Source organism: Aquila chrysaetos, chromosome 6 (genome assembly GCF_900496995.4).
Source record: "Aquila chrysaetos chrysaetos chromosome 6, bAquChr1.4, whole genome shotgun sequence".
Taxonomy (NCBI): domain Eukaryota; kingdom Metazoa; phylum Chordata; class Aves; order Accipitriformes; family Accipitridae; genus Aquila; species Aquila chrysaetos.
In genome coordinates, this window is record NC_044009.1 from 53,557,422 (window position 1) to 53,573,662 (window position 16,241).

At 50.0% G+C, this 16,241-nt stretch overlaps 1 protein-coding gene across 1 annotated transcript; it reads right to left on the minus strand.

The window, feature by feature from the left end:
• Positions 1–716: 716 nt before the first annotated feature.
• On the minus strand, positions 717–14,728 carry LOC115342871 (cytohesin 1 interacting protein). Its single transcript, XM_030018061.2, has 8 exons — positions 14,203–14,728; positions 10,962–11,011; positions 10,577–10,631; positions 7,694–7,796; positions 7,468–7,561; positions 6,975–7,044; positions 3,320–3,386; positions 717–2,817 (listed from the first exon to the last, which is right to left on the minus strand). Exons 1-8 carry the CDS (start codon positions 14,356–14,358, stop codon positions 2,345–2,347), a joined length of 1,068 nt encoding a protein of 355 aa, XP_029873921.1. The 5' UTR covers positions 14,359–14,728; the 3' UTR covers positions 717–2,344.
• Positions 14,729–16,241: the final 1,513 nt, after the last annotated feature.

The following is a 16,241-nucleotide window of genomic DNA, read 5'->3' on the forward strand; positions in this document are numbered from 1 at the left end:
TGGGGCACCACAACAACCTTCACCAGATTTTCTGGTTATTGTGCCCACGGTTGCTTTCAGACACCCATATATCTTCCTCGAACTCCACAGTTTATCCAAATAGTAATAACCTCTACTTTTTTTTTCTCCTTTCAGCTGGTGTTATTGGCAAAGAAAAGTAAAACCCTATCTTGAGACAGCAAATCACAGGCAAAAAACTCGATGTCTAGCAATGAGCTCCAGAGCCCAGACCAGCACCTGAGCTGCCCCAGCCTGGGGTGACAGATCAGCTTTGGCTCCGTGCAGGTGTCAGACCAAAGCCCACCTCCGCGCCCAGGGGCCGGGGCAGGAGCTGACGGCAGAGGGACCCACGGGCTGAACTGCAGGTGTTCGGCTCAGCAGCATGGACAGAACATCATTCCCGTACGCAGAAAACCTCGTGAGCTGCTCTCCTGATTGCCCTCCAGCTCCCCCAGAGACTTGCCATATTACCATCTACTTAATCCTTTGAAGAGAAATTACAGACGCCAGTACAGATTCTGCTGGCTTAGCAACGTTCATTAATTAGAGGAGTATTGGGAACAGGTTGTTTTTTATTTGGGGTTCATCTCGGAGGGAAGCCATTGGGTTTAGCCTGAGGTTTCTGAAAAGACCAGGAAATCCTGCCACAGCAGTATCTGAATGGTAAACAACCACATGTTCTGCTTGGTCAAAAGACAAATGAGTCACACAAGGTATTTAAATTATATTTAAATTTCTTCCAGTTGTATTTGAAAAGCATAATCAGGTTGCTTGGGCTAAACAAACAGCCTATTTCTGTGTTGCCTGAGAGGGAAATAAAATTTCTCTTTTTCATCACATCTACACCCATATTTATTAAATCACTTTGCATAAGCTATCAAGTTAATCTTACTGCCTGAAGTCTCTGCTCCTGAAGAAATGCAAACAGTTAATGATCTTCCTGCCAACGAGCTGCGGGAACACCAGCCCAAGGGGCATGTCCCGCAGACCCCAGGACCGCAGAGGGACCGGGTCCCAGGCACAGCCCTCCTCGGAGCTATATAGTCACATCATTGTAAAAGGACGAGTATTTTCTCAAACCTGGTAAAATTCCGGGGGTGTGGTGAGACCCCAGCACTCCGGTGACTCTTGCCGAGCTGACACCGTTCAGAAAACGCTGTTTCTAGCGAGGCTGGCAGGCACTGCAGAGAAAAGCTGCCGGTGCTCTCCATCGTGCTCCTCCTGCGTTTGACACAGGAGCCCGCACGGGTGCGTGGTGACCGGCGCACCCTGCTCCGGACACATGGAGCTGCTCGGGGCAGGAGCGCACGGGCGCCCACGGCTTCCCGTGCACTGGCACCGCAGAAGAGCCCGGGGCTGTGCGCGTGCTCAGGAGGGTCCTTTCTACTCCAAATCCCCTGGAATAGGACAGGTTTGGCAGGACATGGGATATCGGCTAGTGGCAGAGATTGCAGCTGGTCAGGTCACAACTGATAAACCAGGTTACTGCAGGGTTTATACGATGACTGCTAAGAGATGCGAAAGCGATGGCAGCCGGCGTTTACTTTGTAAATCTGTCTATCGATGCTGTCATCACGACTCACCAGGGGAACCGATCCCTCCTTTGGAGACTGGGAAGTGGATTGTGGAGTTCACCCTTTCTTTTTCTGACACACATACGGAGCGTGCACGTCCTCGAGCAGCAGCAGCGGCTCGGGGCATTGCACCGGCAGCGGGAACTGGCGCAGGCAGCCACGCAGTGAAACGGCCGGCACGGATCCTGACCACGGCCATGCACGTGCCGGGGGAGTTGGCAAGCGTGCTCCCGGCCCGCTCCAGCACACCCATGTAAATCACCCACCGCAAACCACAGGTAAATCTCTGCCCTTCGTTTCAAAACGCTACTGCCCAGGGTCTCTCTCTGTCGTACGCTCTGGGCTCCATCTTCTTTCTAACGGGACTCTGTCACTGGTTTTAGTAGAAGCACTTGCTTTATTAAAGACCTTCTTTGGAAGACTATGACTTCGGTAACAGGAAATAAATAGCTATCACTTCTGCATTCAATTAAAAACTGTTATTAACACTAAAGTATGCTGAGGAAGTTCTGCAAAGGTTCTTCACATTTCAGAGTTAGTCATTTTTCACATTAAGGAAGAGGTCCACCGTGTGCTCTGATTAAAAACTGAAATAATTAAACAACCCAGAGCTTTTTAAATAGCATCAGTACTGTTGTCTGGAGGACTGCCGTGCAGTGCCACCACGCTTCGCTCATTGTGTGCCTGTGGGTGAGCTGCTGCCCTTGGTCCCAGGCCACGGAGCTGTCCCGCGGACAGAGCCCCAGACATCAAGGGTGACACGTGCGACATCAGACCCGACTTTCTTCCTCTTCCACCGCCCGGTGAAGGCCTGGAATGAATTTCAAAAGATGCTTTCGGACACTGGATCTCCTGCTTTTCCGTGGGAGGGTCCCAAAACTACTGGTGAAGCTGCTCCCCTCCCAGAGCGGGGACATGGACCCGCTGCTGGCCAGGCTGATGCTGCGGTTCCTCCGCAGGGAGGACCTCCCGGCAGCGCCGTCCCCGTCCCTGGGGAAGAAGCAGTCATCATCCATGCTCGACTGGCGGCTCAGGCTCTCTGCAGCCGAATCCTCGAAGGCTCCGCTCTGGTAGAAGCTGTCCTCGCTGTCCACGGTCATCGAGCTCAGCCGGCTGCGGGAGCTGCTCTCGCTGGAGAAGCGAGGCTTCATCGGGAAGAGGGGTCCCGGCGTGCTGCAGCCACCAGGCAAGCTGGACTCTTCCAGCTCCAGCGCGCCCAGCAGAGCGTTGTCGTTCACCTCCCCTGGAAGCAGAAACCAAAGGGGAGCATTATTTACCGGCGTCGGCTCAAGGCTGGAGGGCAGGACACCCTTGGCATCTCAGGGCAGGGAGCAGCCCCTTCCCCTCGGGGGAAGCTCTTTCCCGGTTTGGGGTGCTCTCTGCCCCTGCCTTCCCCCACATGCAGAATCAAAGCTGCTCCCTGGGCAACCCACTAAAAAAACCAACCAAACAAAACTCTCCCCTGATAAGTCCAAAATAAGAATGGAAAAAAACTTTGCAACCCACATCAGCTCCTTTCCTAGTACTCATGCAAAGGAGCCTTCGGTTTGCATTGGTCAAGCAGCATCCAAATTCATCACTCCCAGGAAAAAAGCTTTCCCAGGGCCAGCCCCACGCCTTCATTAACAGAAGAAAAAGAAAGCAAATGAAAATCAGATTAAAGAATTGCTTTTTTCTGATCAGGCAGCGTTTCCGCAGGAGGACTCAGCAGCACTGCGGTTTCCTACCCGGAAACGAGGACGTACCGTGCAGCAAGCGCTGTTCCTGTAAGAGCAGAGAGCGCAACTCCACCCATTTCTGCTGCAGAGTTTGCTGTGGAGGAGAAAGAGGGCTCTGTCACTCATACACTTTCGCAGAAGCATAGAAGACTTGTCAAGAAAACAGTCTATCTAGAAAGTACAGGTCACCTACAGGAAGCACTTGTATGTCCCTCTTTTTGCTGAGACAATTTTCCCGGAGTTTAGCAAATTTCTTCCGGAAAGCACAAGTCCACTCACGCCCTGGGTGCTTCGGCTGGGGTACTGTACACGTCTGATTTGAAAAGCAGCAGCCTGACATCTGGAGAGCGTGCTGCCTCCCTTCAGCCAGCAACGACGATGCCAGCTCTCCTCAGCAGCCCGCAGGCTGCCCTCCTCCAGCCCTCCGCAGCTCCGGAGCCCGCCAGCCGGGAATAGGCACTCCGGGCACTCCGCTCCTCGTTCCTGGGTCCGGCAGCGCGGCGTGGGGATGGCACAGCTAACCGTCCCAGACCCCGTGTTAAGCACACGCTGCCCTGCGCATCCTTACAACCTCTAAGTGCTACACGCCATCCAACGCTGAGCTACAGTTTTCTTTCCCGCTGGTGCAGGTCAGCTTGTGGTGTAAAACCAAACTATTGCATAGTTGAGTTAAAAAAAAAAAAACAAACAAAACAGGTGAGCCTCTGCCTGGAGCAGGCAGTTGCAGCAGGCACTTGCCCAGTAATCTGCATGAACCCGGTGCACCTCAGACACGCAGCCAGGCAGGCTGGCAAATCACACACTTCTGCACCCAAACTGACCAGACTAAGCTTGCGTGGGCAATCCTGTTATTGCATCCACATTTTTCCTCTTTTCGACATTTCGGAAAAATCAACCACAAAATGAAATACCAAATGAAAACCACGGCCCGGCTGCAGGGTGGTGAGGCACCGGGATCCCTGCGGGCAGCACCGGCACGGCAAGCCCCCGGCACCCCACAGAGGCCAGGCAGTCCCCCAGCAGCAGGAGGAGGGGGTGGCAGGGAGGCTTTTCCTAGGGGTCCCTCAATGCACTGAGCAGGAGCGATTTACAAGGGCACCGGGAAACAAGCCTTTTCCCAGCTGCTCTTCTCACTGAATCACTTCCTAGCAGATTTGGACACGATGTGGCAGACAGAGCGCTGGTGCATCAGGTCTGGCAGGCGCTGAGCAGCCTTCGCCAAGTCAGAGGTACGGGGGGCTCCAGCTTCCCCCCAGCTGCCATTCCTACAACTCTAGAACAGGCTCACCTGCAAAACGGGAGCAATGACAGCTTTTAAGGAGAATGAGTCCAGAGAAGTCTGCTCTTACAATGTTGTCTATGCAATGTTGAATAGGGCGGGTTTTAGAAGTTTATAATTCAGCTAAACCTAGGAAATTGTATGCAAGAGGTGCTGGGGAGTCGCCCAAAGGCTTTCCCCATCCAGACCCAACCAAAAGAGCAACCACTTCCTAGTCCTGGTTTCTCCCATCAGATTAAACTGTAATAGCAGCGGGACTGTCGGGATAACTGATGCACGCGGCAGGTATCCGCTCGCGGCTGGGTGCCCGTTCCACCGGCACGGCGGCGGTGGGCGCAGCGGGGTGCGTGTCCCGGCTGCAGTGCCTCGCGCGGGCTGCTCTGCTGGCTGCTGCATCCCGAGGGCAGGACGCGCTTGTGCAACTGCACGGCCAAACCTGTGATGTTTAGCACTCGCAGGCACGTTGCCGTCTCACTGTGGTTACAGGGTTTTGCAGCGACTGAGCACACCCTTCAGTAAGGCATCAGAGTTATAAACAGAATTAGGTTCTTTCCACTGCAGCCACAGCGGCATGAGAGCGCAGGGCCAGGCACACACCCATATTTTACTCTGTAATGATGCTCGTTGCAGAGGTTTGGCACTTCTGGGAAACAGCTGTTATCTGAAGACTCTGCTCTTGAAACTGAACCTTTCACAGCAGATTTTGAGATTCTGGCTTTATAATTTCCCTGGAAAGGGGTGGGGGGGTGGCCCATTTCTGATGACTTTAGCGGTTATTTCATCCAGATTTCTCAGGGACCACACTGAACGGCTTGCCATAGAGCACTGATTGTGGCCAGGATGGAAGCATCCTGCTGCTGTATGCTCATTAACACAATGAACTCTCCGGCTCTGGGGTTTGGCTCGTTTCTTGCCATGTCTGGACTAGCCAGGCGGTCTCAGCATCCCCAACCACCACCCCAGCTCCCGCCAGCCTCGGGCACCAGGGACGTGGTCCCGCACAGCTCCATGCGAGGCCAGCGTGGCCCCTGCACTCGCATTGGTCTCCCAATGCCTCCCACCCCGCTGGACCACTCTGGACCATGCAGGTGTTTGTCCCAGCCCCAGCCCCTCAGGGAACACCAGCGCTGCCTCCAGGATGGCTCCCCTGGCTGTTCCCACCAGCCAAGAGCCAAGAGCCCCTCACATTCCGTTGGTCAGTTTTACCTCCTTCAGAGAGAAAATAGCAGCTGGCTGCGGCGGAGCGATGCCTAAAACCATCCCAGCTATGTCCAAAAGCATCCTCCACAGCTCCTGTCAGTTTAGTGAGCCTCGGAGGGAAACTGAGCTCATGGAGTTCTCACCCTGGTCTGCTCACCCCTGCCCATCTTCTAGGCTGAAGGGATGGTGACCAAGATATCTCCCGTACAGCCAGGCACTGCCCTCAGCACCTCCCAGCCGCCAGTGGAGGTTGGGAGGAACCCCTCCTTTCCTCACCGACCAGCCCCCACGGGTACCATTTACATCATCGACAGCATCAGTGTCATGCAGCAATTACAATGCCCTGTGCTGTACTCTCATAAATGCAGCGCAAACCAAATTAAATAAACATTGTTTTAAACATGCTAAATACTAAACATGAAATCGCCCCCATGGCAGGACTTATATTTTATAGGCAATGGCACATATGGCAAACCCTGTCCCTGCTGCTCAGCTCTGGCAAGCCTAACCCATTTGGCATGAGGTTTATTCTAGCCAGATGAATTTTTAATGCACTTTTTGAAGTACCATACTCCTGTGCAGAGGGTTTTGGCATAGAGTTGCCATAAGGAAAAACCCCTCACTCAGGTCGATTGAGTCCCAGCTTTGGAAAGCCCTGGCCCTTGCAGCGCTTGCAGCACTGCAGCTGCAGCGGGGCGAGTGGAGAAGCACACCAGGGTGCCGGCACCCAAAAACCTGCTGCCGGCCCGGCTGCCTCGGGCTCGACTAGGGGAACAAAGTTCTACAAGTCAGAGGTGCCATCAGCGTGGTGGCCCTAATGAGCCTGAGCTCTGCTTGTGAAAGCCTGCCTTCCCTTTTTGCCAAATACAGAGTACGTTAAAATACGCTGTTCTGTTTTTACAGGGGAGGACTGCCTACCAGCTGGGCACAGCTTCGACACAGACAGAAATTGAGATATTTAGAGAGTTACAGAAATTACTGTGGGGGAAAATATTACCAAAAAAAATGAGGAAAATAATACAATAGAATTATAGAGAAAATACTACAGGGACCACGGCTGGGGGTGCTGGTGGCAGGGCACACACAGGTATGTGCCCCCCGCCAGGACACCCAGCCCCACGGACACCCACCTGCCCCCATTAAGCAATGAATCCACAACAGCCCTCCGCATCCGACAGCGGCTTAACTAATTAATTCTATTACCTTCAGTAACTGCAGCTTGGTCTCGAGCTCCATTTTCCGCAGAAACATGGCCCCGTTGACAATCTCCAACCTGTGAAGAAGGGGATGTTGGCACCGAAGCGGCGAGGAGCACCGAGCGCTGGCCGGGGCTGCCGGACCGCACGTCGCCCCGCACCGCGGCGCGCGGGGTCCCGGGGGAGCGGGGACGGGGACCCCCCCCCCCGGCCGAACCCTCTCCTCCGCGGCCGTCCTCCGCGGCGGCGGTGCTGGTGCGAGACGAGCAAACGCGGGGCAGGAGAGAAAGGAGCGGGGGAACAGCACCAGGACGCCTTCCCCGAGCTCCTGTCTCCCTCCGAAGCCCTCGCCGGCAGTAAGAGCGCGGGTCTCCACAACCAAACCCACGGGATTTCTGCCCCTGGGACAGCGCAGGGCTGCAGGGTAGCGCGAGAAGCTTTCTTGGCGTCCAGCGAGAGAGACTATTAAGCTGAGAACCACCTGAAGGAGGGACGCGTACCTTAAATAGTTCCCTGAAGACTTTATCAGGTCTACTATTTGCTTGTGATTAAAACCGTCCGTGTTCACGCCGTTGATACTGGCGAGGATATCGCCTGTTAGAGATACACGGAGGCGAAAATTAGCATCTGCAGCACAGGCACGCCTTCCACACGGTCTGCAATAAAAGTAATTGGGAGAAAAGCAAGACGAGGCCACCCACAGCAGGAAAAAACATGAACAGTTACCAGTTTGAAGGCCGGAAAGATGGGCAGGACTTTCTTCTTGAATTTTGCAGACACAAGTGCACACCTCCAGGGAGTAATCATTTTGGTGCGGAAATCTAATAGTCTGTTAATACCAAAGTGACAGTGTTACCAATAGTAAGGCCATGAAAACAATTTAAAAATTAATAGTCTTTTTACACATTTTTTAAATGAGAAGGCTGTGATGAGCAGGGTATATTATCATGCAAGTGAGAACACCAAAATGTTATAACCTAACAATTAGAAATTACATTCTTATGACAAAGAACAGCAGACACCTGACAGATGCCTGTACCTTGTTTTTACAAAAAACTAGTTTTAAAGCAAGTTGGTTATTTATGATCAAAAACTCGGGAGCTTGAGTCAAGAATATCTGTTAGCATGGATGCGGATTGCTTTCTGGAAGAGTATTTCATGTTCCCAGTCACAGCATGGCAGGGTGTGACTTGGGCTTTTCAAGTGATTGACTCTGACTCATTGTGAATGCCGCATGAAGTCAGCTGGTGCTGCCAGATAGATCGGTTCGCAATAAGAACTGAAAAGCAACAAGACTTGAACCTACTTTTGCTCTTTTGGCCTCTTAAAGTCATTATCCACACATGTCCCCACGTGCCCTCAAAAGTGCTTTTATTATACATATAAATATACATTAAGTAATTCTAAGTATAAATGCATATGTGATTATCAGTGCTGACATGTATTTGGAAAAATGCAAAAGTAAGCGATGCAACCTGACCAGGTCTTGCAATGACAGGAAATGTCTTCTTGGTTACATGCAAATATCAGTATTCAGCCACATCTTCCTACCAAAACTTAAGACTGAAGCTGAACTTCCTGAAAACCTATGACAGCCACATCTAACCCAGATATAAGAACTCATGTTAGATTCCCAAATTTCTCAGTCAGCGTGGAACAAGTAGGGATGAAGACCGGGTGAGTTCAGAGCTTGTCTGGCCAAATCACACCAACGTGGTGATTTCAGCCCTTAGACCAACAGTAAAACTTTTGGCTAAACTAAGAGCGCCAAGTGAAACATGAGGGTCTTGGAGGACATGCCACTGCAGGTCACGCTTGCCTTTTTTTTTTTTTTTTGACCTGTTTCAGAGTGGTACGTCTCACCTACCAACCTGAAAGATTGGGTCAACTTGAGCAATACGAGCTCAAGCAGGATGGGATTCGTCACACCTAACCGGAGCCATCTGGACCGAGGTGTCTCAACGTCCCCACCAGAGCCACTGGGAGAGGCGGACATCTCCCAGGTGTGACGGATGGCCCCAAGAGAAGCACTCCAACCAGGAGGGTGGACTTCCCTCTCGTGTGCCTTGTCCTCACAGACTGCAGAAGATGGCTGGGCCATGGTTTTGGAGGGGACCTCCAAAAAAAGCCACCACACTTTTAGGTGGCTGCAGTGAGAGGAGAGACATGCTACCAGAGCGTCTGCTCTGCAAACACCTAGGGACTTTGGGAGCCGCACGGCGGCCGTCTCACCCCTGGGCTCTGGTCCGCCAGTGTAGAAGTAGGAGAAGAAGAGGTAACATGCGAGAAGCTCTGGCGTTCAGCCATCACTGCAGTTCTCATGAGCTCCCTGCAGATGGTAGACCTAGAGTTTCACATCATCTTATTCTGGTTTGCCTAAATTTAACTTGTAGTAGTGAAATTACAGCTTCTAAATAATGGCTTGTTCTTAGTATCAGACAGATGCTGCCTTTCCACAGCCTGGACTTTCTAGTGAAGTGCTTACGCTGAATGTACGTTCAGGAAGAAAATGTGCCAAGAACAATTATTTTCAATCAGAATGTCACATATAATGAAAATCTGCCCTGACAATTTATACAAAAGCCCAATAATTGACTCAATTATCCTTCCTACTGAAAGCTCTCCCCTGTTCACGAGCTGAACGCTTACCCGCTCATTAGCCACAGATTCAAATTTGAAAAAGTTAAGCTTTTCCTAACACACTAATTTCACTGAAAATAGTATTTTCCCTTTGTGCACAGATAGAGGCAAGCACTTTGAAGATGCCCTGCCGCTGCAGGAATTGAAACAGAGGGGTGACGTGGGAGGGTCTCGCCGGCACAGGCTCACAAAACAGGCTCCTGCCTGCAGGTCCCGCCGGCAGGCAGAGCTCTGCGGTATTGCCACAACCTGCTGTTCCCAAAACTACATCCTTTTATTCCTGGGATTATTTTTTATTTATAACCAGGATTTTAGCAGGCCTACTGATCTAAAGTTACCTTTCTCACAAAAATCTACAGAACAAAAATCCCCCATTAGTGGTACTCCTGATAAGATTCTGGTTTTCCTATGTGATGATTTACTGACGTCTACATCTAACAGAATTTCTTCCTATATGATTTAGCCCCCATAAAAGTCAAGCTTAGCAGTTATTTATTAAAAAAACATGCCAATACTGTACATCCACTTCAAAAACACATATGTCTCTGTATATGTTAAAGGACATAGTAAAATGCTAGTATAAGGCATTTTTTAGAGAGAGTTTTTTGATCTCTCTCTTTTTATATGAAAACATTCTCGTATGCAATTCTCCCCAAAATTATTCACTTATGGAGGTAAGAAGGCATTGCCATTGCCTCATATTTGGATTTGGATGAGATTTCTCCTACATTCAATGGTCTGACCTGTGAGAAGGCAGGAAATTCTCATCTGTGACCTTCACTATGAAAAAAATCCTTGGAAATGCATCCTAGCTCTGTATCATTACTGTAAGCTCTTCAAATTTCACGAGGAACTGACAGATACCATTTTCTGCTCTATGCTGTCTTAACCTAAATTTGAGGATGAGACACTTAAGAATTTGCACCATATTTTATTTTTAAATCAATCGACTTGTCATTTAAGTCTTACCTGGATTTCAAACCCAAACGTCTCTTTATCTTCTTTTAATATAGCAACAAGGTGTCTGTAACAAGAATACACAGAATTCCTCATGAATGCCGGGCTGCCACGCTTTGTGCACTCTATTTCTAACCAAAACAATCTTGTCCCCATCATTGCCCCTCCCTGTGCTAGCAGGGTGTCAGCAAGCCTTCCCACAGACATTGCAGCGGTAGTGCTTGTTTTTTCCTTACTCAAACTAAATTTCACAATTTCACCCTCACATCCCAGGTGCTGGGTACCACTCTCTGCCTTGCACCTTTATACTACTAGGGCTGCTAAACAGGAAGATTCCCAGGACACGTTTCATGCAGAATAAGTAAATAACAGTGATTGTAGAAGAGTATCTTCATACCTTTGGGGCCTGGAGGAGTCGCCCAAGGAGCTGGATCTGGCCAAGGCAAGCTGTAACCAGAAATGGGAGTGGAAAAGGGTCAGTAGGTTTATGGTTCTTTGAGGCACACGGCTAAAATCTGCAGTTTAGAGAAAAACTAAAACTAGCTGGTGGCATCCCACCACCAGCTTGCACCAACGCAGCCTCTCCCTCAGTGAAATGAGAACTTAAACTTTCAGATCAGCAGGAAGAGCAGCTAGGTCCAGAACGCAAGAGAAGTCATCATCATGTTCAAAGCCACCTATTAGATGCTGACGGCGAGCTCAGCCGGGCACAGGCAGAGAGTCAGCAGCCAACTGCAACGACCTCCAGGCGCGCTGAGCGCTCCCTGCAAAGCTTGGAAAAGGTGCTCCCTCCTGCCCAAGAAGTCTTCCTCCACCCTACAGTTCCTTTCCAAGTGAGCTAGAGAGTAATTTTACACAGTAACAGGTCTGATATCAACGCCCACAGAGAATGTTTAACTGGCATTGCTGCAAGACCAAGTACCAACTGTGACACATTCTGGTGTGAAGGATTGCATTAACCTGCAAGAGGCGGTTGTTGAAGGAATTCATGTTTATTTTTATTATGTTGGAAATTAAGCCCTGGGAAACCAGTTATAGCTCAGCTTTTTCATTTTTCCAAACCTTTTAAATATAAAATTGAGTATTTCCAAAATAAAAAAATAAAACCACGGGTACTCTTAGAACATCAGAATATTGTTTCAGTTGTTTACCTCCAGAAAAATGTCTGGGCATCCTCGCTGGGAGACAGTAATGCAGTACCTGTTCCAACTTTATTAGAAAAAATTGGCCACCCGCTAGCTATCCAATCTTCCCTGCAATAAGTTAAAATTGAGAGCTGAGCTACCACCAGCCAATATAAAATGAAGCAAAATGAGCCTTTTTTGCGCAGGTGTGATAATTTGACATCTTCACAATTAGCTTTCATAAACTCACAAACACCCACTTCGGAGGGGGAGAGAGGTCTGGAATCAGAAGTAACTTGGCTGGGAGACCCCTGTAGCAATACCTGTCGGAAGACCTTGCGGCAGGAGGGTGCTATTTAGGGTGATAGATGTTGCTGTGAAAAAAACTGAGAATGAGTAGAAAAATTCAAGTTGAATCTCGAGGAAAATTTTCTGATGGCAAAAGTGCTTGGGGCAGGGAACTCTTCCCCAAGCTGCTGGAGGTGTAATTTCTGAGGACAGTAGAAATGGGAAAGACAAGAGGCATGACCGCTCAAGAAAACCCCTGCATCCAACAGGACATCAGAGATGGACCTCCCACTGGTCCTTGCAATGTCCACAATCCTCTTGTCTTATTTTGCATAATTAAAAAAAACAAACAAATGTATGTGGCAGCCCTGTGTTTTCAAATAAGAGAAGGAATATTCCTTCTTTGGGGGTCACCTTGCTCGATCGCGGGGATCGTGGGGAGTCGGGGGCCAGGCAGGGCCACGGCTCGGTGTGCGGCCGTCCCGTGCCACGGGCTGCGGCTGGGCTGCTCCGTCCTCGGGGCTGCACAGGCACTTCTGCTCCTGTGGAAGGATGAGGGGCTGGCGGGCACACAGCACCAGAGCATCTCTACAACAGCAGGGATCCTTCAAAATTACCCATTAACACTGTAACTATCATCTATATAGTGCCCAAATCACGTCTCTGTTACGCTAAGACCTCACCTTTCTTTTGTACTTTTCCCCTAAAAATCTGTGGGCATTTATAAACTTAACACCTGTCGGAAAAAGGCAGAAAGCACAGATAAATTAAGGTAAGTGCAGGCAGCTGTCCCCGCAGTTTCTTGTGGTGGCTGCATAGCATTTCTGAGCCGATGCATGTATGGTCATGGCAACGAGCATCCAGGATCCCTGCTTCAGGCTAGGTAGACCTGTGCCTGAAGACGTCTCTGGAAAAAGCCAGGATCAGTGTTAAACATTGATTCTTCCCATAAAAATGAACCACGAATAAGGAAATACATTATCACTGAAGTGTTTGGAGTCAGTATAGCCAAATGTCTCAGGCTTCAGCAGTACAAAATGATGCCACAGCATGACCACTGACAGAAACACCCTACTTTATAAACATGCGTTTACTTGGGGAGAGAAAAGGAGAGGAGGGAGAGACCACACGTATAATAATAAACCACACACCAGGTGAAAGAGCTAATGGCAGGCGTACACCTGCAGCATGCAACCATTAGGTACGGTCTGTGCAGAGCGGTCCTCAGGCCTGATGCCCATGTTGTAATTCATCTTGAACAGATACAGCCACGTCACGGCCATTACCATCAGCCTCCCCCTGCGCCGGCAGCAATTGCCACACAAAGGGCTGCTCCATCGCAGCCGCGGGAGCTGGATGCCACCCAGCAGCAGCGTTCCCCAGATTAGTCTGGCTCTGGCTTTCCTTTATCTCCCCACACTTGTACAAAGAAAAGGATTAAGTGCGTTTCCGTTACTGAACAAAGCCAAGCCTTAAGTGCGCGGATATTACGTACCAGTTTTCTGATGATAATTTCAGAATATAATGTGTCTCAAACATTTTCTATTTAGGCTTCTTCATACTAGACAAATAGACCAAAGCTGGAATCGTTCAGGGGGCAATTTACAGCAACAGCAAGAGAGAGTTTTGTGGGAATCCAGTTGCAAACAGCAGAAATGTGCTGTTCTGAGCCGTGCTGGGGGGAAAGCCCAGGCCAGAGAGACAGCCCAACCAGCCCCAGCCGTTGTAGCAAAATACTCCAAAATCCGGATGGAAATAACTCATGGTAGGTGCTTTCTGTCACCATTGCAGAACAAAGGACAGTCCAGCCAGGCCGCTATACTGAAGTAAATGCAAGTTTAAAGGAACACCCAGACAGCAAGAGCCTCTTTCGACTCGCAGCGCTGCTGTAAATGGAGAAGAAACGCAGCTGGGGCAGGATCTCGGCTGCAAAGGCACTTCATATGCCCAAGCCCCTACAGGCAGAACGCCTCTTTGCTCGCTCCTCTTGGGAGCTTCCCACGCTGCCGGTGCTGCGAACATTTCCTTGCAATCCCCAAACCGCCTAGGCTAAAGGCGCCCGGCAGTAATCCTTCCACCACCCTGAAATCAGGAGCCGCAGTGAACCTGTGCGGTCGCTTGCAGAAACTCGGCCGTTTCTGCTCACCCCTGCAAACGCGGGCAGCGAGCGGCTCTCCGGGCAGAAAGGAGCCGTCAGCCTCCCGTAGCACAGGAGCTACCCCGTACCTGCTTGCGCCCGCGGGGCAGCGTCCCCACCGTGTTGGCCAGGTGCTGGATCCTCCTGCTGTCCATCGGCAGAGCCTGCTCCCCCTCGGAAGGGCCGGCACCGAAGCCCAAGAAGTTGGCGTTATGGTTCTGCTGAATGAGCCTTCTTAGAGCCATGTCGGTGGAAGGGCATTTAAAAGGGTATTGCTAAACGCTGCGGCATGGCTGAGGAAACTAAAACACACTCGCTCCTCCGCGATCAAAAAGTACGAGAGCGGAAAGCCAGCCACGTGACCTGTGGTTTAGGTGCGCGTTACATAAATCTCTTCTAGCAGATCACCAGGGCACTCGGTATGTGTTGTGCTCATAGGAGAGTTAAGAATTAGGCTTGGCAATTAAAGAAATCTACTTAATTTTTCCATTCCCACACACAACAATTCTCATGAACGGCTGCTTCTCTCTGCAATAATTTGTCCTTAAAGCACTACTTGCTTCAGACACTTGCCTGAATTCAACTTGTTCGTTCTTCGACTTGCTCAGCATCCCTCGCATTGCTCAGATTACCTTTTGGCAAAGACGGGAAAAGAATGCTTTCTTTGGATAATGGTGTCGGTGTGTGACTTTCCAGCCACAGGCAGGGAAGCAAGAACTGAAGGCCACAGACTGAGAGTAGGAGCTGAAAACATGGCAGAGCAAGGGCAAAGCAATGCCCTCAACAGAGCGCTTGCGTTTTGGTAGGGAGCAAAGCGGGTTTGGGAGCAAAGAGAAATGTAAATGCCATGCATTTGTGTCCGAGGAAGGCTGGACATCACGATGGGACTCGTCTGAAACACGCTGTCGTTTTCTGTTGAGTCAGCTGGACAAAAACTGTGCAAAGGAACCAGAGTTCGTCACAATTAACCCTAGTTGGCATTTGAACCTTTGCAAGGGAAGAGCGGGGCTATTGCTATCAAAACAGAGAAGTAATAAAAACGTACAAGTTACATTCATTTTTCTCAGTAGAGACCTTTTATGCACCTTTACAAAGTATTGCTGCACGTGCCTTGGACACTCAGCTCCCAGAGAAAAGGCTGGCAGAGGTGCGGGCAGCACGGGGCACAGGCAGGGGAGGAAGGGGGGCAGCCAGCACCGTGGGGCGAGGGCTTTTAGGTTTTGTCTCTGCCAACCTTGTGGAAGTTCAGCACAGTCTGGTATGTGCTGTCACAACAGATTAATTCAGAACTGATCCGCATGCCTTTTATAACGGCTCTGCCTCTATAAATGGTGGTGGAGGCGGCGCAGGGATGGGTGTCCGGCTGTGGCCGGGAGCACCCACCCACATAAAAGATAACAGCTTTTTAATAGGAGATTGTGAAAGAAGCAGAATGAGGTTTTAAAATGAGTATCATTTAAAAAAAAGAAACCTCTGTCTCCTGTTATGCTGGAAACAAGTCCATTTTGGGACTGTAGAGCACTATAGATCACATCACGATCTTGGCAGAAACTCAGGGTAAGTAAAACAATGAGCATGGTGGGACGGGGGGATAAGTAAAATTTAACCCCTAGCACAGGGTGAGGGCGCCTGCTTTTTTTGCATGTCTGATTTTAATCGTATTTCTTACACAATAACTTCATTTTCCTCCTACTTGCCCAGTCCCTTGCGGCATCAGGTCACTGGGGAGGAGCTGCCTTCCCTCTCGCTCCCTGCTCCGCCGGTCAGCTCGTGCCCGGTGACGGCACCGGCACAGGAGAGCCACCGGCTGCTCCTCCCACAGCATCAGGAACCACATCCATCCGTCCATCGTACGTCCTTCTAGGTGCTCTGCCATGCCCAAAAGGACAACCGGGAGAACATGTTTTAACACACACGTTTCAATGTACCTGGACTGGTCATTTGGTAAAGATCTCGCTCGCTGTTTTTTTAACCTTGTGGTGCCTCTTCTTGCCATCAAGCAAAATTCCCAATAATTTTAGGAGCAAAGTGAAATATTTCATACGAATGATAGCAAACAGGATACTACATGCTATTGAAAAATACTGTATCACTTCAGAAACAGTCAGTGCTGGAAAGGAAATCTGAA